The sequence below is a fragment of the Macrobrachium nipponense genome, chromosome 39 (assembly GCF_015104395.2).
Source record: "Macrobrachium nipponense isolate FS-2020 chromosome 39, ASM1510439v2, whole genome shotgun sequence".
In the NCBI taxonomy this organism is placed as follows: Eukaryota; Metazoa; Arthropoda; class Malacostraca; order Decapoda; family Palaemonidae; genus Macrobrachium; species Macrobrachium nipponense.
Genome location: NC_061099.1, coordinates 18,949,466 through 18,973,155, shown reverse-complemented (window position 1 = coordinate 18,973,155; position 23,690 = coordinate 18,949,466). Strand labels below are relative to the sequence as shown.

At 38.1% G+C, this 23,690-nt stretch overlaps 2 protein-coding genes across 2 annotated transcripts in view; one reads left to right on the top strand and one right to left on the bottom strand.

Moving 5' to 3' along the window:
• Positions 1-10,450, top strand: part of LOC135210174 (G2/mitotic-specific cyclin-B-like) — an 88,210-nt gene extending 77,760 nt beyond the window's left edge. The window contains exons 5-8 of the mRNA XM_064243004.1: positions 6,809-7,048; positions 7,930-8,048; positions 8,653-8,779; positions 9,382-10,450. Coding sequence (XP_064099074.1) covers positions 6,809-7,048; positions 7,930-8,048; positions 8,653-8,779; positions 9,382-9,489 — 594 coding nt within the window. The 3' untranslated portion in view covers positions 9,490-10,450. The remainder of the gene's footprint in view (positions 1-6,808; positions 7,049-7,929; positions 8,049-8,652; positions 8,780-9,381) is intronic.
• Positions 10,451-11,434: 984 nt separating this feature from the next.
• Positions 11,435-23,690, bottom strand: part of LOC135210175 (zinc phosphodiesterase ELAC protein 1-like) — a 46,619-nt gene continuing 34,363 nt past the window's right edge. Inside the window, exons 7-8 of the mRNA XM_064243005.1 lie at positions 16,018-16,201; positions 11,435-11,580 (exon numbers count right to left, since the gene is read on the bottom strand). Coding sequence (XP_064099075.1) covers positions 11,449-11,580; positions 16,018-16,201 — 316 coding nt within the window. The 3' untranslated portion in view covers positions 11,435-11,448. The remainder of the gene's footprint in view (positions 11,581-16,017; positions 16,202-23,690) is intronic.

The following is a 23,690-nucleotide window of genomic DNA, read 5'->3' as shown; positions in this document are numbered from 1 at the left end:
ATATGGAAAATATAACTTCTACAGTAAAAATATAAAATGGTCAGAAATAAATGAAGAATTAAACAAAGATTGGGATAACATTTTCGTAAGTGATGACATAGTAAGGGTAAATACAGAGATATTATATAAAATATTAGAGAAAATAGTGGATAAATATATACCGAAGAAGAAAAGTAAACATCAGTCATGCATACCAAGAGACAGAAGGATCTTGTTCCAGAAAATCAGAAAGTGGAAAAAAGGTCTTGCAAAAGAAAAAGAAAAAAATGCATGGAAAGTTATAGAACTAAAAAGTAAGATAGAAAATGCAGAACAAAAGATTATACAATCAAAAGAAAATTTAAAACGGGACTTGGAAGAAAAAACCCTAATAAATATCAAGCAAAACCCCAAACTATTATACTCATACGCGAAAAAGATGAATAAAAGAAGAATAGAAATAGGCCCTCTAAGAATTGAAGGGAGATTAACGAATGAAAAAAAGGAAATTTGCAACCTACTGGCCGAACGATATAAGAGAGAATTCACCCCTAGAATAGATAATGAAGATAATGATATAGAAGTAAGGGACGAAAATAGTGAATATTTAGCTGACATAGAAATTAATGAAGCTGATATTGTGCAGGCAATTAATGAAATTAAAAATGGAGCTGCTGCAGGGCCTGATGGAGTTCCTGCTATTTTGTTAAAGAAAGAAGTTCATTCTATCGCAAAGCCACTTGCAATATTATTTAGACAAAGTGTAGATACAGGCAAGATATATGCTAATTTGTGATGAGCACAAATTAGCATATATCACCCCTACTTTCAAAAGTGGATCAAGACTAGAGGCAAGTAATTATAGGCCTGTGAGTCTAACATCACATATTATGAAAGTGTATGAAAGGGTAATGAAGAAAAATATTATGGATCATTTAATAAAAAATAATTTGTTTAATATAGGACAACATGGTTTCGTACCCGGAAAAAGTACACAAACCCAACTGTTAGTCCACCGTGAGAACATATTCAAAAATATGAAAAGCGGAAATGAAACATGTGGTTTATCTAGACTTTGCAAAAGCTTTTGACAAGGTAGACCATAATATATTAGCGAAGAAAATTAGAAAACACAATATCGTGGATAAAGTAGGAAGATGGTTAAAAGAATTTTTACACAACAGAAAACAGATAGTTATTGCAAATGATGAGAAATCGGATGAAGCCAAGGTAATATCCGGTGTGCCACAAGGTACGGTGTTAGCTGCAATACTGTTTGTTATTATGATTGAAGACATAGACAGTAATGTTAAGGATTCGGTAGTGAGTAGTTTCACTGATGACACAAGAATAAGTAGAGAAATTACTTGTGACGAAGATAGGAATGCTCTACAAAGAGATCTTAACAAAGTATATGATTGGGCAGAGGTAAATAGGATGGTATTTAACGCTGATAAATGAATCAATAAATTATGGAGACAGAGAAGGAAAGCTATATGCATATAGGGGACCTAATAATGAGACCATCACAAATAAGGAAGCAGTTAAAGACCTTGGTGTTATGATGAATAGGAACATGTTATGCAATGTTCAAATAGCAATTCTTTTGGCAAAATGTAAAGCAAAAATGGGAATGTTGTTACGGCACTTCAAAACAAGAAAAGCTGAACACATGATTATGCTTTATAAAACATATGTTCATAGTCCACTTGAATATTGCAATATATGGTACCCACACTATCAAAAGGATATTGCACAAATAGAGAGTGTACAAAGGTCCTTTACAGCTAGAATAGAAGTTAAGGACCTTGACTACTGGGAAAGACTACAATCCTTAAAATTATATAGTCTAGAAAGGAGAAGAGAATGCTACATGATAATTCAGGCATGGAAACAAATAGAAGGAATAGCAGAAAACATCATAGAACTAAAAATATCAGAAAGAGCAAGCAGAGGTAGATTAATAGTGCCCAAAACTATACCAGGAAAAATAAGGAAAGCACACAGGACATTATTCCACTACCCACCAGCATCGATAATGCAGCTCTATTCAATGCGTTGCCAGCTCATCTGAGGAATATATCAGGAGTGAGCGTAGATGTGTTTAAGAATAAGCTCAACAAATATCTAAATGCATCCCAGACCATCCAAGATTGGAAGATGCAAAATATACCGGAAGATGTACTAGCAAAACTCTGGTAGACATTAGAGGTGCCTCACACTGAGGGACCTGGGGCAACCCGAATGAACTGTAAGGTCTGTAAGGTAAGGGCAAGGGCTTGAATATTTTATCTTAAGTCTTGTCAGCAGTCAGGCATATCCCCCATTGCAAGACTTCCACCAATGTAGAGGAGATTCCCGGCTCACTGACGCACCACTACAGGTTAAGATGAGCACCACCAGAGGCAGCATCTCCTGCTGTAGCGAACTTACCAGGTAAGCGAGCGACAAACACTGAGCCAGTGTTAGCCATTCCTTTAGTTCAATAATAACATTCCTTTAATGCATTCAGTTAGTTTAGTCCGTTCATCTCACCCCCCTAGCAATGTGGGATTCAGCTAAGTAATTACTTGGTAAGTTACTTTTATAACTACCCTCCCCTCTGATTTTCATAGAATTAGCAGGAATAAATAAGAATGACACTGTTGGTTTGTCGCTTGCGAGTTCCCATTGCGCAGGAAGTGTTTTTAATCCAGGATGCTAGTTCCTGGCTGGACAAGTGGTTTTCGTGCTCGGCTGCCAATCCGGTGGTCCGAAGTTCGATTCCTGGCTCTGCCAACATGGAATCAGAGAAATTTATTTATGGTGAAAGAAATTAATTTCTCGATACAGTGTGGTTTGGATCCCACAATAAGCTGTAGGTCCCGTTGCTAGGTGACCAATTGGCTCCTAGCCACGTAAAAATATCTAATCCTTCGGGCCAGCCCTAGGAGAGCTGTTAATCAGCTCAGTGGTCTGGTAAAACCAAGATATACTTAATTCAGGATGCTGTGCAAGGCTAATTGTTAGCCAAGTAATTTCTTGGTAAGTATATATATATAAAACTTCATTTTATTTTAAAAATATCATTTTGATTTAAGAGCTTTATTTTTAAATAACCACCCACCACCTTTCCCAATTAGAGCTAGAATGTTTGAGTCGCTGAAAATAAATATACAAGTGCCTTTAATAGTAAAATGACCTCCTTGTATAATGAATAAAATGCGAATTTGCACACACCTGAAATATTGGGAATTTGCACTACTGAAATATTTATAAAAAAGTTATTCATACACCAGAACACCACAGACAACATGCAGTAGAGCATATAAGCTCAAAAGGTCCACACGCAATATATACAGATGGATCTAAATCAGAGCATGGAGTGGGATATGCTACAGTATCCCAAGACAAAACATATCAGTTCTCTTCCCAATAATGCATCGATATTTACAGCCGAGTTAATAACATCAGCCATAAAAATAATACAAGAAAACACTTTATAATTTTGTGATATATAGCGACTCCTGAAGCACTATAGAGGCCTTTCAAAGTTACACTCCAAAAAATAATATTGTAAAACACATTTAAGTTTTCACTCCATAAGTTATATAATAATGGAAGAAATATTGAAATATGGGCATGGATAAAAGGAAACGAAGAGACTGATGAACTCGCTTAAGAAGCAGTCCTCATGATAAAAGGAAATGTAAACATCCCTTTTAGTGACTAGATAAGATAAATAAAAACAATCACTGTAAATAAATGGCAAAATGTAAGGAATAGGCCATATTACTTGTCTGACACACAGGCACTTTATGAGCAGCCCATGTGGCCATGTTCCTGAGTGCTCAGAGTGCAAGGTGTTGGTAACCATAAGATGTGTGTCCAAAGTATGACCAGCATAGACTATTAACTTTTGGAAATAAATCAATAAAGGAAATTTAATCAATCTTTTGCATTTTCAGGGTTTCCAGTTTTGATGTTTGTGAGGAAGTGTGATTTGTGTAGTAAAAGATAAAAAGTATAATAAAAGCACGAAAACTGTTTAAATGAATTTTAAAATTCCTTTTTAGTATGTATGTTTGGAAGCATGAGTAAATGTATTTGTGTATGTTCCAGTATGAAAGCCTATGCCTTTGTGCCATTTTTAATTTAAGTTTAATTTATTCAGCACCATACTGAATGACAGATTTGGTCCCAGTATTTGGCCTTAGGTCTAGACCTGACGGCATTTTATTCTAATCCTTCGGGCCAGACTTATGAGAGCTGAAAGTCAGCGCACTGGTCTGGTGAAACTTTTATAATATAATAATAATTGATAGAATTAAATAGTAATATCTCTTATTTGTGTCAGGGCAGTATAGCCTTCAATGTATTGTTGTTTTGTGTTTAGTAGATTTGCAAATCCATTTTGGGAACCGATGAAAATTAACTATTGCATTTACGGTATATGCAGATTTTTTAAAAGGTTAGTCTTTAACCCTTAAACGCCGAAGCGGTAAAAAAAAAATGTCTCCCGTGTGCCGGAGAAGTTTCAAAGTGAGCGCGGAAACGGAAAAAATATTTTTTTCAAAAAATCACAGCGCGCTTAGTTTTTAAGATTAAGAGTTCATTTTTGGCTCCTTTTTTTGTCATTGCCTGAAGTTTAGTATGAAACCATCAGAAATGAAAAAAAATTATCATTATCATATATAAATAATGCGATATATGATAGCGCAAAAACGAAATTTCATATATAATTGTATTTAAATCGCGCTGTGCGCAAAACGGTTAAAGATAAACAGGGGTTTACTTTTTTTTTTTGTTTTGTAATGTACACTAAATTGCAATCATTTTGGTATATAACACATTGTAAAACTATAAAAGCAACACACAGAAAATATTATCACAAAATAATGCATGAATTCGTAACGCGCGGACGTAAACAAATATTTTTTCAAAAATTCACCATAAATATAAATATTGTCCTAGAGACTTCCAATTTCTTTCAAAATGAAGACAAATGATTGAATATTACTATACTGTAAGAATATTAGCTTACAAATGCATTTTTCGACCATATCTGATGAGTTAAAGTTGACCTAATGTCGAATTTTTTTTATATATATATTTTTTTATATGCAATTATTTCGGAAATAAGAAAAGCTACACCTTTCAAATATTTTTCGTTTTATTCTACATGAAATTATGCACATTTTCATATATAAAACTCTATGAAATGCCTAATATGAAACGGAGCAAATATTCCGAGAATGGGACTTACGCATTTCGGAGATTTGTGGCGGAGAATCCGCGCGCGGAGGGAAGGAAAGTTTTGTTTAAAAATTCACCATAAATTTAAATATTGTGCTAGAGACTTCGAATTTGTTTCACGATGAAGATAAATGACTGAATATTACTAGACTGTAAGAGTTTTATCTTACAATTGCGTTTTTCGACCATTTCGTAGAGTCAAATTTGACCGAACGTGGTTTTTTTTTTTTTTCTATTTATCGTGATTTATATGCAAATATTTCTAAAATGAGAAAAGCTACAACCTTCAACTATTTTTTGTTGTATTATACATGAAATTGCGCACATTTTCACATATAAAACTTTATGTAACGGCTAATTTAAAATGGTGCAAACATTACCACAATCGCACGTATGATTTTTTCGGAAGAGTTACCGCGCGGACGTAAAGAAAATGTAATTTTTTTTTATAAATTCACCATAAATCGAAATATTGTGCTAGAGACTTCCAATTTGTTGAAAAATGAAGGTAAATGCTTGAATATTACTAAAAATATAAGCATTTTAGCTTACAATTGCGTTTTTCGACCATTTCGGTAGAGTCAAAGTTGACCGAAGGTTGAAAATTTGTCACTTATCATTTTTTTATATGAAAATATTTCAAAATTGATAAAAGCTACAACCATGGGTTGTTTTTAGTTGTATTGTGCATGAAATTGCGCACATTTACATGTATAAAACTTTATGTAACGGCTAATTTAACATGGTGCAAACATTACCACAATCGCATGTATGATTTTTTTGGGAAGAGTTACCGCGCGGACGTAAGGAAAAAGTTTTTTCATAAATTCACCATAAATCGAAATATTGTGCTAGAGACTTCCAATTAGTTTCAAAATTAAGGTAAATGATTGAATATTACTAAAATATAAGAGTTTTAGCTTACAATTGCGTTTTTTGACCATTTCGGTAGAGTCAAAGTTGACCGAAGGTTGAAATTTTGGCACTTATCGTTATTTATATGAAAATATCTCAAAACTGATAAAAGCTACAATCATGAATATTTTTTTGTTGTATTTTACATAAAAATGCGCAAATTTTCATATATAATACTCCATGTAACGGCTAATTTAAAATGGTAAAAAAATTATGTCAAAGTGACGAAATAATTTCCGAGATGTGTCACAGATACTTTTTAGTGCGGCAAGAAAGAAATTCGCGCTTGTGCGCCTGCGTAACGATTGTAAACAAAACAACACCTTGATCCGTGAACTCCCAGCACCCCCCAAGGCGCGTGATTCAAGAGTTTTCGGCTGGTAGGCCTAAAAGTATTTTTCCGCGAATTTAAAAAAAAAACTTTTGTATGTCGACGTAAAATACGTCCAGTCGGCACCCGAGAGACAAAAAATGTTGACGTAAAATACGTCCAGTCGGCGTTTAAGGGTTAACGATGGTAGAGAATGTTTGGGATTTATTCTAAGCCTCCATTTTGCAGGGCCATTTGCAGTTACACAAATTTGAATGTGAATACAAGAAAAAAAAATTTTCTTTTAGATAATTAGGTAAGAAAAGTAACCAGAACTGACACATGATTAAAAGCATATTTTTTTTACAGGTTGAAAGATCAATACCCCGTAATAAGTTACAGCTCGTTGGTGTTACTGCAATGTTCATTGCTAGTAAATATGAGGAGATGTACTGCCCAGAAATTGGAGATTTCAGTTATATTACTGATAAGGCATATTCAAGAACAGATATTAAAAGGATGGAAATCCACATGTTAAAGACTCTTCAGTTCAATGTATCTTACCCACTTCCTCTGCACTTTTTGAGAAGAAATAGTAAAGCTGGATCTGTGAGTATCATTATTGAAGCTACAAATTGTAACATATATACTAAATGGTAATAGTGAAATGTGTCTAGGCTGCTTTTTTTTTTATCTTTAGGTCCAAGAAACTTTTGGTATCTAAATTTTTTTAAATCTAATTTTCATGGACTTATGAAATTTTTTAAAATTTTCACAAAATTATTTTGTACGGAGTATGTTTAGTTCCAAATTTGTCATCATGAAATATAGTTTTAAAGTGCTACCAGCTGAGCATCTCTTATTTGCTTCTCTCTGTAGTTAGATAGGCTTGAGGAAACCACTCTTCTACATAAATCATGTTAGTAAAATAAATCCTCCTAATAAGGGCTACACCACCATTGTATTGAATAGGCCTATGCAGGTGAAAATCTCTAGTAACTTTTGTCCTGTTGTGGGCCATCTGAAAAGAACATTTTCTTGTTTGCCAATTCAAATCAGTGTGAAATGCTGAGCATTTTTAATTGCCCTCATCTTAGGATAAGGCTCACTCGTGGGCAATTCTTGCCTATTCAAGTAACCTATTCATTGCTGAGGCCGAACAGTAGGATGCTTGTGTGCCCTAGCATCACAACATGTAAGCCTAGCATTTGTTATCCAAGTCTCCCATATCGGATCTCAAAGCTGTGTGTGTGAAGCATTTCAGTGGTTTCTCTGTTTTGGTGAATGCTGGCCTATGGCATGTTCTGTCAAGTACATAAATACTGTATGTCACTGTCGAGAGAAGCCTATAAAATCTCTAGAGAAACCTATAAAACACAATATTGAATGTTCTTTTCAGTATTTAGTGAGAACTTGACAAAACTAATATTAATTTGAGCACTGTACCAACATGTTTGATTATTTTAGGGCTTTTTTCCTCTCTTGTACAGGTGGATGCCACGCAGCACACGTTAGCCAAATATCTCATGGAGCTGTGTTTGTTAGAATACTCAATGGTCCATTTCAAGCCCTCAATCATTGCTGCTGCAGCACTCTGTCTTGCTCTCAAGTAAGTGAAATTTGGAGGTAGCTCCTACTCCCTTTTTGAGTGTGACTTAAGTTCATACTTTTTAATATCACATTGGAGATGGTAAAATTTGTTCTTTGCAACTAGCATTAGATTTTTTTTTCGTGCTTAACTGTCCAAATTTTTGAACTGCCTACTTCCAGTTTTCACATATGTTATGAGGGAGTTAGTTTTGAAGTGTAAATGATGGCACTGAATCACTTTTGATCACTGTCTCCTCCAAGGAGACATTGTATTGTCTACTGCTTTTACAGCCACCCACCAGGCCATTAAGCCATGGCTAAGTTAAGTTGTTGGCAGTAAAGCAATTGAATTCTTTATTTGAACTTATCCTGCCATGATTTTGCTTTCCTCAAACATTGGCCAAGTTTGGTCATTGGGCTTGTTATAAAAGAAATTAATGTTATATTAGTTCTGGCTAACATTTCTTTGAAAACCCTTGATCTAAGATCTCAGATGCTTAAGGCATGACTATGCAGTTACTTAAATATAAGTAGATGGGGTGTTTACCCAATTTATGTATGCATTTTGAGGTGTGACATTTCAAACATTGCGTTTTTTAAGACCTTTGAACCCATTATTTCAGGTTGTCTGATGGCAGTGAATGGAATAATACACTAGTGTTTTACTCGCGTTATACTGAAGAACAGTTAATTCCGGTTATGGCAAAGATGTCCTCTGTAGTTGTTAAGAGTTACACCATGAAACAACAGGTAAGGAAGCAAGTCTGAGATTTTGTTAAACTTGAGTTTGTGTAGGTTTCATTCATCATAGTAAATTTTTGCAGTGACTTGTTAACTGTACTTTTTTTTATTATTATTATTTAACAATGTTATACATACCCACTTTTTTTTTGAGTGGGTAGCAGAACTTCCCCTGGGTAATTTAATTTAAAGTGGGAGCTAGAGCTTTCATTCAGGCTTTTTGTTTTTGTTTTGTTAGGAATGGCTCTGTGAATCATGTACTTCTATCATTGGACAGAGAAATCTAATTGTTCCAGTGCCAGGTCTTGACACTAAAATTTTGTCAATGCACCATCACTGTAAGAGGTGTCATTAACTTAAGAATGACTTTGAGTGATTGAGTGACGACAAAGTAGTATCCTATTAACAAGAGGCAGGAAGTAAATGATGTAGATGGGCTGATCATATCATTAAATCTTGGGTGTTAAAGCTCTTACACAGATCCCAAGCAATAGCAGTGAACAACATAATGTCCAAAGCGTGAAAAGGTCTCAATATAGAGAACTCTTGAAATGCCTTTTACATTAGAGTAATTTTTCTAAAAACTTACAATAATTATTTGCATTTTTCAGGCTGTAAGACTAAAGTATAAGGTAAGCAAGTATATGAAAATCAGCGACATTCCACAGCTCAAGTCAAAAATTATCCAGAATCTTGCAGAGAAGGGCTCTCTGACATAAGGTGGCACCAGAAGCTCGGAATGTTACCGTGATGAAATCATATTTACATTTACTTCTAGTAGATACATTCTTACTGTGATTGAAATATTTTAGCATGCATTATTGTAATTTTTGATCACATTGTTGTAGCTTGTGTTATTAGTAAAGCAGTAACTGGTGTCATAGACATTGGGTAAGTGTTAGTGACAATTTTTTCTGCGATACCCTGGCATCTCCTAACTCCAGAGAGAGTCCTAGTCATCAGCGAATAGGAAAGAATTGCTGGGGCAGTATTTTTTCACTTCAATATGGTGGTACGTTATATTAGCAGATCTTTCTGCAACTTGGGTGCTGAATTTTAAATCCCTTACTTTTAAATACTTTTTAAAAGCTGGATATATAGGTCGTCCTAGGTTCTTTTCAGAATAAAGATCATTTGGTTAATGTTGAAACTGTATTATATAGGTTTAATCAATTACGTTATTTTAACATTCCAATAAGAAATTGTTTGGAAGTCTTCTGTTATAGGGATACAGTCCAGCATTTTATGTTTTTCGTGTTTTTACGTTTTACCTGAAGACTATATAAATATATATCCCATTTTTTAGGTTATCCTTCATTATTTCATATGATGTCTACATATCAGTCCAGAAGTCATATTGCTATCATTATTACAGCATGTTCTTTGGCCACTTAAAAAAAATACAGAATGGATAGTCATCTTTTGGCTAGTAGAAAGGATGCTTGTTTATGCCTTCCAACATGTTTGCAAGTCTGTGCCAAAGACAAACTTCTTTTTTTTTAAGTATTTTCCTTTAGTAATACCAAATGCTGTTATGATTTTCATAAGTGTATATCTGCCTGAATGGTAAGGATACCAGTAATAGCACTTTATAACAAGTGGCCATACATTCATCATCATATATACCATGTAGTTATATTTCTGTAAGGAATAAGTTTTTAATATACTGATTTTTCTAAAGGTTTTCTTTTTTACCCTAAACATCATACTGTACGAGAAATTTTCAGTATTTATATCAAAAGTACTTGATTGTTTATTGGCCTGATGAATTTTCACCACATTGTAGTAAAATTTGCTGTATCTGACAATTGAACAGATCTGAAGAGACTTGGAATGTCTCATTTCCTTAATTTCCTAGGGGTTGTCTAAAGTATTTGTTCACTAGGAGAAAATTCAACTCATTGGGATGTATCCATGTGTGCTTTTTGGGTCAAAGTGAAGATCCTAAAAAGAGAGCATCAATATTACTCTCATTCAAGAATACAGTTAAGGATTTACCCGGGTATTTTCTCTGCCACTGACTAAAATAAATGGGGTAGTGCACCAGAATGTGCTCCATTATTACTCTCACCAAGAATGCTGCTAGGTACACAGCATCCAAGTAAATATGATTGAAAGTATGTATATCTAACCCCATTTCTTTCAATTTCAACCACGTAGTGACTTAAGACAACCTGGTGCCTGGCTGTCTACTTAAATTTAAGGAATCATAAATGCTATAAATAATAGGTAATAAAAATACTACATGCAAGCAAAATGTCCTTCACACTGTGGTGGTTATCAAATCAGCAATCCTTGTTTTGACCATTAGATAAGAGGCCAAAAAGTCTTAATAGACCTCACTTTTGACATTACATGTATGAGGCTGCTGTGAATAATTACACTTCTACTTACCCTGTAAGTAACATCTTTATCTCAAGATAACTTTATCCCTTTCAGGATAAAAAAAAAAAAAAACTGCCAGTTCCCATCTAAATGCTCATTTAAAAATTTGGCTTTCATGACAGTTCTTGATCAAAACTTTATTAACCATCTGGTGCCCACCTGAACTGATATGCATGAAAAGATTTATTTTAATTTTTCAGTAGAATTTGGGTACTGGCTCAGCTCACTACAGCATATCTACTTATTTTTAAGCAACTACTTGAAAAGAAAATACAGATAATTTATTGATATATTTATTTCCTCACTTCTCTTGATGCAATGGGTAATTCATACGTAAACAGATCTTCAGTACATTTTACCTGAATTGATGTTCCTTCCACTGCTTCTAAAGCTTCCCGTTCCAAAACTGCTACCGTTTCTTCGTCCTGGAAGACCAAAGGTTCTTCGTTGTGGACAACAGCTAAATTTAAAGTTTACGAGAACACACAATGTTTTTACCTCTTTCTGGTAGAAGGTACTGCCTATAAAGTGCTTTGGATCTTTCCTAGATAGTGACCCATAAAAGTTTTTGTGGGTTGTTATCTAGGACTAATATTTCTTTGGGGTCATTATTTTGATTATAATAATCATTTTGTTTTTAAGGTAATCCCCAACAGGCTTGTACTAAACATGCTGCAAGGTGGAGACATACTGGCCCTCTGGGAGTCACTATCTCGGAAGGATCCAGTGCTTTGTTGGCAGAATTAAAAGGTTCTCTACATCTGCACTACAAATCTTTTACCTTCTGTTGCCACCACCTGACTTAAATTTCAACTTCCATCTTGCACCGAATTATGCCCATAATGTAAGCCCGCCCTTAAAGTCCTAAAATGCGACTGATGTTTGAACTATACTACCAAGGTAATTTTCCATTTTCCTGATTTTCTTACATCCTGTACACTGCATATTTCATAATGCAGCCTCTTGCTCAGATACAAATGTAATCTAATAATTATTTTTTGGTGTAGTATTATGAAAAACTGGTGGGAATAACCAGCGGACATGGAGTATCAAAAGGAGAAAAGTGGTGGTGGAATGGAGAGGTGCAAGAATCAACGAAAAGAAAATCAAGAGCATTTAAGGGTGCTGGCCGGCTCATGCCATTTTTCAAGTACAGGTCTCTGATATTCGTACCAATTAATAAGGTGACTTGAGACATCTCCAAACTGCATATGATTTTTGCCTTTGACCTTCAGTTTTGTGAGCCAGTGCAATTAATCCCAAAAATAATCATTTTTCAAATTCTATCTCCTCCCTTGATACTTAATATTAAGACCTGGGATTACTAACAATCAAATGAGTTTTTTCTAAGTAATTTTTTGCTAGATATGAATTTTTTCATTATGGTAAAAAAAAAATACACCCTAAAAATCAGGAAAAAAATGTAAGAAAAAAAAATTCAACAAAAACTGGAAAAAGGGCTACATTTGATTGTTCTTTAATATCATTTTAAGTTATATTCCAAATTTCAATGCTATAGCTTTAAAACTAAGGGAGAAGATAGAATTTGAAGGTCAATAAGTATAGTTTTGAGATACAGGCATTCGAAGTTTTTTCTTTGTATTTTTACAAAGTGTTAATAAATCATAATTATGAATTTTATATTCCTTTTTGGGTATTAATAAACCAAAACTTAATTATCATAATTTAATCATAAATTAAAATCCCTCAGCTCAAAGATCATAGCCTGGGGCACTGCATCAGGCAAGACGGGGCACTCTTTCTTACACAACACACACTCCTTCACTATTATGATCTTCTGAACTCTTAATTTATTAGTCAATTCTCTTCTTCTGTATATTAGCAAGATGTTTTGCTTGTCTTTGGCATGATGAAAACCTTGCCGAAACAAAAAAAAAGACATAACAGAAAGCGAATGCCAGAGGTGAAACTCGAACGTGTACTCTTTCACGTTTCTGCTCGCACTGAAGGGTGTAAAGCTCAGTCTTACCGTCTTGTGACTGGAATCTATGCAGATACCATTGCTCACAATTTTTGATAATTATCAAAATTTACGATAACAAAAGAAATACTGCATTTTCTTGTATGAATCAATGTTTTTGTCTTAATGAGTTACTTTTACTAATTACCCTGTAACTATGAAAGTAAGAGGAATTTTTATAAAATATTTCGTATATCCCCATTCTCCATTATCATATGAAGCTCTATGAATTTTTTCATGATTTTGCATTTTTTGCCCTTTGTTGGCCAGGAGGCACCCTTAAGGACTGGAAAGTAAGGCATGCACAGAGTGCAGAAGAAAGGTACCAAGAAGAGGAAAGAGATGCGAGGAGGAGGGTAGGTATGGCTATGAGAAGGGCAGCCAGAGCAGTTGCATGAAAGACTAGGAACAAGAGAAGGAGAAAAGGATATTATAAGATTTCAAACTTGAGGATGAGCAGGACAGGATGTGGGTAGATTGGGTGTCATCAAGGATAGTGATGGAAATATATTGTATAGGGGGGAAGACATTCACAAGAGATGGAGAGAGTATTTTGAACTGTTAAATATACTGAAAAAGAGAGAGAGGAGATGGGGGAAGCACAGAGAGTGGAGGGACCAGTGAGGAAGATACAGGATATAGAAGTGAAGCACAGGGTGGAGGGACCAGTGAGGGAGATACAGGATACAGAAGTGAAGAGAGCATTAAGTAAAATGAAGAATGGTAAATCATCAGGTCCATCGGAGTTCCAAATTGAAATGCTCAAATTACTAGGTACAGAAGGGGAGAAATGGATGCAGGATTTATTAAAAGCTATTATATGAAGAGGAAGAAATGCCAAGGCATTAGGAGGAGAGTAATAGTATATATACATATATATAAGCAGAAGGGAGATGTCATGGATTGTGGTAACTACAGGGGAATTGAACTAACAGAGAATGGATTGAAAGTTTTAAAGTACTGGATGAGAGATTAAGAGATTGTAAAGATCAGGAAACAGTAATATGGATTCATGAGAGGAAGAAGGACACTGGATGCCATCTTCATAGTAAGGCAGCTACAGGAAAAGAGGCTAGAGGGAAACCAGGAGCTCTATTGTGCATTCATAGACCTAGAGAAAGCATGCGATAGAATCCCAAGAGAAGTGATGTTTTGGTGTTTAAGGAAAAGGAAAGTCCCAGAAAAGTTGGTTAAGCTGGTCAAGATGATATACAAAAGAACACGCACAAAAGTGATAACAGCAGTTGGGGAAACAGAAAACTTTGAAGTTAGTGTTGGATTACACCAGGGGTCAGCATTAAGCCCATTTTTGTTTGTGCTGGTCATGGATGTGTTGAGTGAGGTGATCAGGAATGAAGAGCTATGGGAATTATTATACGCCGATGATCTGGTGATTACTGCTGAAAGTTCCTCATTGGACAAGTGGATTTCACGCTCGGCTACCAATCCAGAGGTCCAAAGTTCAATTGTTGACTCAGCCAATGCAGAACCAGAGAAATTTATTTCTGGTGATGGAAATTCATTTCTCGATATAATGTGGTTCGGATCCCACAATAAGCTGTAGGTCCCGTTGCAAGGTAACCAATTAAGTTCCTAACCACGTAAAAATATCTAATCCTTCAGGCCAGCCCTAGGAAAGCTGTTAATCAGCTTGGTGGTCTGGTAAAACTAAGATATACTTTATTTACTGCTGAAAATGAGGAGGACCTACAGAGAAGGGTTGGAGAAAGGAATCTTTAGAGAGGGGTGGCTTAAAGGGTAAAAATAAATAAAACAGGTTTTGCTGAGCAGTAGGGAAGATAAGAGACAGAATAGTAATATGAGAAAGAAAAGGCTCGATTATAAAACGGGCAGAAAAGTTTATACTTAGGATGTGAGGCTGAAGTTGGCAGTAGGATAAAAGCTGATTGGAAAATTATGAAATAAGAAGGGCATGCAGGCTTAGTAAAGATTACAGAGGTGATAAGAGAGTCACGATGAGATGGTATGGGCATGTGTTCACGACAGATGATGAGGAGGGAGTAAAGAGGGCTTGGGAGGAACCTGTTAGAGGAAGAAGATCAAGAGGGAGAGAGAGAATTAGATGGTGAGATAAAGTGAAGGAAGATATGGAGAGAAGAGGTTTGGTGGAGGATGATGCCTTTGATAGAAGGCGCATCAGACAACCAACCCCTTAATGTAGGGATAACAGTTTGGAAAGATGATTAATATGAAAAACATTCACCACAAACTCATTACCTTTCAGTAATGAAAGTGCATCATGGTAAATCAGAAACTTCACAGAAAAAAAAAATACAGAATTTATGCCAAAGGTCTCCTTCAGCGCAAACAGAAAATGACAGTTAAAAGATTTGAAAGGTGTAAAAAGAGGAAAACCTCACAGTTGCACTATGAATCAATTGTTAGGCAATGGTTGAAAGTCAGATGGAAGAAAGAATATGAAAGGTGGTGTAGTAAAAGGTTCTGACTATCTTAAGGGGTAGCATCTACAAGACTTCCCATCAAAATATCTATTTAGATTATTGTAAGGTAATGAGTTTGTGATGAAACAGACAACTGTTTATACACAAAGCTAATATTTTTATAGACAAACCTATTTCCTCCCAATCCCTGCATACCTTGCAGTTGGTCTAGAGAACACAAACAATGGTAAGTTTACCACCAGATGGTGGCTGGAGCCTACGTACATGCCATGATTCTCAGCTGGAAACTGGAATCCTTCTTTTAAGGAATCCCAGATATTTTGCGTGAATGCACATAGGTTATTGTAAAGTATGGGGTTTGTACATGTACAAATACATTTTTAAACTGTATTTTGTATTATAAAAGGCAACAGTTACCTTAAGCCTAAATTGAAACTTTAGACTAATATAATACCTACCTGACTGTCTTCAGTAACCTGTCCATATCTTTGAGAGAAGTGGTTGAGTAATAGAACCTTTGCATTTATTCTCTTAGCAAATTCAGCAGCTTGACCGGAAGTTGAGTGTCCATGTTCTGCAGCTTTCTCCTTCAGAGAATTGTCATAGGTTGCTTCGTGAATGAGAACATCACAGCCTCTGTCACTGCCGGCATTTAAGAATAACTCCTAAATTATATGATCATAGAATAATCATGATTACTATAGTATTCTAATAAACAATTCATCTGTATATATATAGATAATGAATATATTTCTAAGACCTTATATACACAAAGTACTTTAAAAGAAACATTTAAATAGTTAAATATATTACTTTTAATGAAATAACTACAGACAATATGAACATGAAGCCTATTAATTTTAGAACATGCAATTTTATGTACATGTAATTTTATACCAAGGAGATAAAAGTTGTTTTTCTCCTTCCTGGGTTCTCAGTGAACTAGCAGCATTAATTTCTTTGCATCTGACTGATTTTTATTAAATATCGCAAGGAAATTTAAAGATGCAAAAAAAGGCAAGCATAACCTTTGCAAGTGCATATTTGAGCATATGTATTACTGCATATAAAAATCTATTTGAAAAAATAGAATGAAAAAGACTGAGTAGTCTTGAACTTTAAATTAGAGCTAAACATAGAAAAAGACTGGGCCCGAGAGCATTGCCTGCTATAAAAATTGCCATAAAAATGTCCTACAATATATCTCGGAACTGATGACACGGTGACACTAAATATGCTTTTGTCACTCTTAGAATGCTTTTGTCACTCTTAGAATTTCGGATATTGTACATCTGAACTAGCACCACTAAACACAGAATTGGTTTTTAAAAATGACCCATTTGAATGCATACATTTTTACAAACTAAAAACAATCATGACTTTTGTTTATCGTTCCTGTTTATATATCTTTCTCTCCACTTCAGTTGCCACCTAAAATGCTTGATTTATAACTACATACCTACTTCACTGATTAAGTCACCAGAGGCATACTGGATTTTTAGGAAATGGAAGCATCTTATCAAACCTTATCTGGTTCAGTATTGAAAGTTATCAATCAATGTGAGTTACTGAGTGCACTATCACTGCATCATGAAAATGTTATTGTCATGATACAATAAAGTTTTATACATACTTACCTGGCAGATATATACTTAGCTATAGACTCCGTCGTCCCCGACAGAAATTCGAATTTCGCGGCACACGCTACAGGTAGGTCAGGTGATCTACCGCCCTGCCGCTGGGTGGCAGGAATAGGAACCATTCCCGTTTTCTAATTCAGATTTTCTCTTCCACCTGTCTCCTGAGGGGAGGCTGGGTGGGCCATTTAATCGTATATATCTGCCAGGTAAGTATGTATAAAACTTTATTGTATCATGACAATAACATTTTTATACATTCAACTTCCCTGTCAGATATATACTTAGCTGATTGGCACCTTTGGCGGAGGGTAAGAGACAGCTATTTACTGAATAGACAGGTAAACAACATACGTTGTAGGTAATAAAAACGAAAAACCTTGGTTCCTACCTCTGTTAGCGAAAGACTTCATGGCTACTGCCGAGGAGCCTGCATCGCTTCAAGAGCCTCAGCGAGGTAGTGACCTGCTAAGAGTTCTTGATGGTCTGTCAATGGGGTCTTATCCACTTACTCGACAGAACCTTAGGATCTTTGTCAATGGGGTCCTATCCACTTACATGACAAAACACCTTGCCTAATGGCATTATCAAAGAGCACGACACTGATCCCGATCACCTGATCCTATCACCGGGGTTAGTACTACGATTGAAAAGAGTCATCCCCCAACATCCTTTCAAACAACCCAAAAAACTCAAAATCAATTTTGTTACAAAAATAATCAGTAAAGAACAAAAACAATAATTATTTAAGGATCAGTATCTGCTCCCTGTCCCAGCATAGTATCCGCTGAGACATACAGACCAAGAGAAAAACATTTCTCGTATGTTACTTTTACATCCTTTAAGGAATGAGATGCAAAAACTGAGTTACATCTCCAATATGTCGCTGCTAAAATGTCCCTCATAGACATATTCTTACTAAAAGATAGGGAAGTTGCAACTGCACGAACTTCGTGAGCTTTAACCCTAAGCAGCTTTAAGTTCTCTTGGCAATTCATGTGAGCTTCTGTTATCACATTCCTGACAAAGAACGCCAGTGCGTTCTTTGACATAGGTCTCTTGAGGTTTCTTACTGCACACCAGAGACTCTGGCGACATCCCTGAAGTTGTGTCTTCTTTTTTAGATAAAACTTCAGTGCCCTGACTGGGCAAAGAGACCTTTCCAACTCTCTACCTACGATGGGAGAGAGTCCCTTGACTTCGAAACTTCTAGGCCAAGGTTTAGAAGGGTTCTCATTTTTAGCCAGGAATAGATGTTGAAAAGAAACCACTGCAGAGTCTTCTTTAAATCCCACCCGAGAATCTAAAGCATGCAATTCACTGACCCTCTTGGCAGTTGCGAGGGCCAAAAGTAATATGCACTTTCTCGTAAGATCTCTAAACGAGCTTTTATCTGAAGGTTCGAACCTGTCTGAAGTCAAGAACTTGAGGACCACATCGAGGTTCCAACTCGGAGGGAGAGATCTCAATTTGGTGGTCTCGAAAGACCTAATGAGATCATGAAGATCTTTATTCTCTTGTATATTCAGGCCTCTGTTCCTGAACACAGCTGAAAGCATGCTTCTATATCCTTTTATAGTGGATACAGCCAACTTACATTCTTCTCTTAAGAAAAGAAGAAATTCGGCGATTTCGGTCACAGAGGTATTGGATGAGGACAGCTTCTTCGACCTACACCATCTACGGAAGACTTCCCACTTCGATTGGTAGACCCGCAGGGTAGAGGACCTGCGGGCTCTAGCGATTGCGCTTGAAGCTTTCCTAGAAAAACCTCTCGCTCTGACCAGTCTTTCAATAGTCAAAAGGCAGTCAGGGAGAGAACGTGGATACTTTTGTGAAACCTCTTAAAGTGGGGCTGTCTGAGCAGATCTGTCCTTTCGAGAAGAGATCTGGGGAAGTCCACCGTCCATTCCAGTACCTCTGTGAACCAGCTTCGAGAAGGCCAGAAGGGAGCAATGAGAGTCAGTTTTGTTCCCTTTGATGCAACAAACTTTCTTAGCACTTCCCCCAGCAACTTGAATGGGGGAAAGGCATAAGCGTCTATGCCTGACCAATCCATGAGGAGAGCATCGATCGCTATGGCTCTGGGATCTTCTTCCAGTCAGCAGAAGTTGTCCATCCTCCTGGAGAGGAACGTGGCAAACAGGTCTATCTGCGGTTTCCCCCCGAGGGACCAAAGATCTTGGCAGACTTCTGAGTGGAGTGTCCACTCTGTTGGAAGTATTTGGTTCTTCCTGCTCAACCTGTCTGCTCTTACATTTCTTACTCCTTGAACAAATCTTGTTCGGAGTATTATGCACCGTTCCTCCGTCCAGATCAATAGATCTCTTGCAATCTCGTATAGAGAGAAAGAGTGAGTGCTGCCCTGTTTTTGTACGTAAGCCAGAGCCGTGGTATTGTCCGAGTTGACTTGGAATACCACTCCTCTGACTTCCGATTCGAAGTACCTCAGGGCTAGATGGATAGCCAGGAGTTCCTTCGCACTGATGTGCAATATTACCTGTTCCTTTGTCCAGGTACCTGACACTTCCCTTGGACCCAATGTTGCTCCCCATCCTGTTTTCGAGGCGTTGGAAAACAAAACTAGGAGAGGGTTCCGAATCAAAAGGGACACTCCTTCGTTTCTTATCAAGGGGGTTAACCACCACATCAGATGGGACTTTATCTCCTGTCAAATGGGAAATGAGTCTGACAATTCTCCTGTCTTCTGATTCCACATTCTTCTCAGGTAGAACTGCAGAGGTCTGAGGTTCAATCTCCCTAGGGAAACGAACTGCTCCAACGAGGAAAGGGTACCCAAGAGGCTGAGCCATTCCCTCGCTGAGCTTCGTTCTTTCCTTAAGAAGTTTGAGACGTTTTCCAAGCCTCGAGCAATTCTCTCTTGCGATGGAAAAGCTCGAAAACCCCGAGAATCCATCTGAATCCCCAGATAGACCAAGTTCTGTCTGGGGATCATTTGTGATTTCTCGAGGTTTACGAGTAGTCCGAGTGATTGTATCAGTTCTAATGTCGTCTCCAGGTCCTTCAAGCACTGATGTTCCGACTTTGCTCTTATGAGCCAGTCGTCTAGATAGAGTGATATGCTTATCCCTTTTAGATGTAGCCATCTCGCCACGTTCCTCATTAGGCTCGTGAAGACTTGAGGAGCTGTAGATAGGCCAAAGCACAGGGCCCTGAATTGAAAAATTCTGTCCTGCATCATGAAGCGAAGATATTTCTTCGATGCGGGATGCAGGGGAACATGAAAGTAAGCATCTTGCAGATCCAGAGAGACCATCCAATCTCTGGGACGGAGAGCAGCAAGAACCGATTTGGATGTTTCCATAGAGAACTTTGTGTTCTCTACGAATCGGTTCAATGCGCTCACATCCAGAACCGGTCTCCACCCCCCGAGGATTTCGGAACCAGAAAAAGACGTTTGTAGAAGCCTCAGGAGTGTGGATCCTGGACCAATTCGATGGCCTCCTTTTGTAACATCTGTTCTACAAGGTGCAAAAACGTTTCTCTCATGGCAGGGTCCCTGTACTTCGCCGACAGTTCCCTCGGGGTCGTTGTTAAGGGAGGTCTGTCTAGAAAGGGGATACGATATCCTTTTTTCACTATCGAGAGGGACCAGCTGTCTGCCTCTCTCACAGTCCATTCTTCCAAAAATTTCAGAAGTCTGACTCCTACCGGCGCTTGAAGGACTGAAATATCACTTTGATTTTTTGATAGGTCTGAATGCAGACTTTCTTCTTTTCGCCATTCCTCTCTTCTTCGAGGTGGGTCGAGAAGAGGAACTCCCTCGAAAGGGCTGCTGAGGGGTACGTGACTCTCTCTTCATAGTAGGCACGGATGTCCTCGCTTTCTTTGTGGATTGGACCAAAAGATCTTGTGTGGCTTTCTCAGTCAGTGAATGGGAAATGTCCCTTACTAACTGAGAAGGGAACAGTTGGTCCAAAAGTGGAGCGTAAAGCAAGGACGACCTCTGGATAGGCGTGACTGCTTTTGTTAGGAAGGAGCTAAACAAAGTCCTTTTCTTTAATATTCCCGTTCCGAAGAGCGAGGCCACTTCTCCTGATCCGTCCTGGACTGCTTTGTCCATACAGGACAAGACACTATGAAGGACTTCGGGGCTCAGAAACTCCGTATCCTGAGTTTTCTTGGCCAAAACCCCAAGGGACCAGTCTAAGAAGTTAAATACTTCCAAGACATGGAACAATCCCTTGAGGAGATGGTCCATTTCTGAAGTCCCCCCATGTGGTTTTAGCTGATGACAATGCTTGCCTCCTCGAAGAGTCAACCAGATTCGAAAAGTCTGCTTCGGCCGAGGTCGGGAGAGCAAGACCCAACGATTCTCCTGTCTCGTACCAAATCCCTCTCCTTCCTGATAGTTTGGAAGGAGGGCAGGCAAAGACGGTTTTCCTGGCCTCCTCCTTAGATTTAAACCAGTTTCCAACAAATCGTAGAGCTTTCTTCATGGAGATAGTTGGTCTCATCTTTAAGAAGGAGGACGATTTCGAGATCTTGGTACTCGTGAACAAAAATCTAGGCGAAGGAGGCGCGGCAGGACTCAGAGCATCCCCGAACTCTTGAAGTAAAAGGGCTGCCAAAGTCTTATAGTCTGATAAGCCCGCAGCTGTATGATCTTCAGAGTCCGAAACATCTTCTACCTCTTGTTCAATCCCCATGGGGGAAGAGGATTGTCTTTTATCTAAAGGAGACGAGTCTCTTGCAGCATCTAAACCACCCTTGCAAGAGCGACGGCCGCCTGTGCAACAACTTGCGTCCTTGCTAGGGAGAGGCTGATCCTGAGAAAAAACTCTATTATAATCTCTCTCCTGGCAAGAGCGATGGCCGCCTGTGCGACATCTCTCTCTCTTGTCAGAAGGATGTCCCTTCAAAACACTCTTAACAGGAAAGGCTCTATCCCGACAGGGGCTACGGCCGCCTGTGCGACGTCTAAAGTCCCTGTCAGGAGAAGGCTGATCCTGCTCAAAGCTAAAAGAAGCCTCTTGGTTCATGTCTCTTTGAACAATGGAAGATCCTCGTTTCTGCCATTTGGATGCCGATTGTGGCGCCTGGCGCCGGGCTGGCGGTTCCGGTGCATTGCGCCAGGCTGGCGCTTCTGGCGCATTGCGCCAGGCTGGCTCTTGCGCCAGGTTGGCACTTTTGGCGCTTTTAGCTCTTTTCTCCTGCTTCCCGTCCGAGGAGTAGAGTACGTAAGTTTCGTGCCAGAAACGTCTGTTCTTCCCGTCGATCTCTTTATCGGAAGGAAAGAGTCTTTCCTTCTCAGAGTATCCTTTTTTAGAACTCCTACTAAAGAGGAGATCTGCTCCTGCCTTTTTAAGAGAATCTTGGTAGCTGTATTCTCTTCTTCCTTGTCCGAGAGCGGCGAAGGAGGTCTAGAGGAGGTAGGAGACTCCGAGTTGAGAGCTGGTGTATTTTTATTTCTTTTCCTTTCACATGGCGATTCTTCAGGAAAACATTCTGGGCTTGAATACAAAGTTGGAGCTTTCCAACTCCTTTTCAAGGGGCGTGAAAGTTTGTCCGAACTCCAGCCCTTTCTTTGAGGCGAAGAATCTGATGACGAAAAGCACTTTTTTAGGATGCTTTTCCTATAGCTATCCTTGGCAGTTCGGGACGTCACAGAATCTGCCGAGGGGACGCCTGATCGGTGGGGATTCTCCATCACCTCCGTAAGGCTGTTGACATTCCTTCTCCTCTGGGCCTGGGAGCTTGAAAGAGGTCTAGGCCTGGGAGCGAGATGAAGCCGATCAGACGCACCCTCCACTGTACTGAGAACACTGTTCTTACTTTGTATAGCTTGCATTTGAAGCTCCATCCTTTTGATAGCAACTTTTAGATCTGCAATTTCCAACCGTTGCAGGATTTGCAGTCTTAGTAGTACATGAGGAAGTAATTATAAGTTTAGGATTAGGTGCTACAGTAATTGGCTCATTAGAACGAGACCTACTTACGCTTCTGGAGGAAGCCTTCCTAGCCCTATCCATATCTAATTTCCTTAAATAGGAATTTAAAGTCTTCCACTCTTCCTCATTCAAATCTACACATTCATTACAGGTGTTAGTTACAGAGCATTCATTCTGCCTACACCCCTTACAAACCGTGTGATTGTCTACCGAAGCTTTCGGTAGCCTTACCATACATCCCTCATTCACACACAGTCTTCTAACTGAAAAGCTAGAGTCCGACATTATGAGAAAAATCCAAATCCAAATCCAATTAACAGTCCAAGAAAGCGTATGCCAAACCAAAGATCCAATACGTCACCAATTAAACCAGTCTAGAAGATCAATAGCGATGAAACACGAAAATCAAGTCAGGAGGAACAACAACAATGTTGATGGCCCGGCCGACAGAGAAAATCTGAATTAGAAAACGGGAATGGTTCCTATTCCTGCCACCCAGCGGCAGGGCGGTAGATCACCTGACCTACCTGTAGCGTGTGCCGCGAAATTCGAATTTCTGTCGGGGACGACGGAGTCTATAGC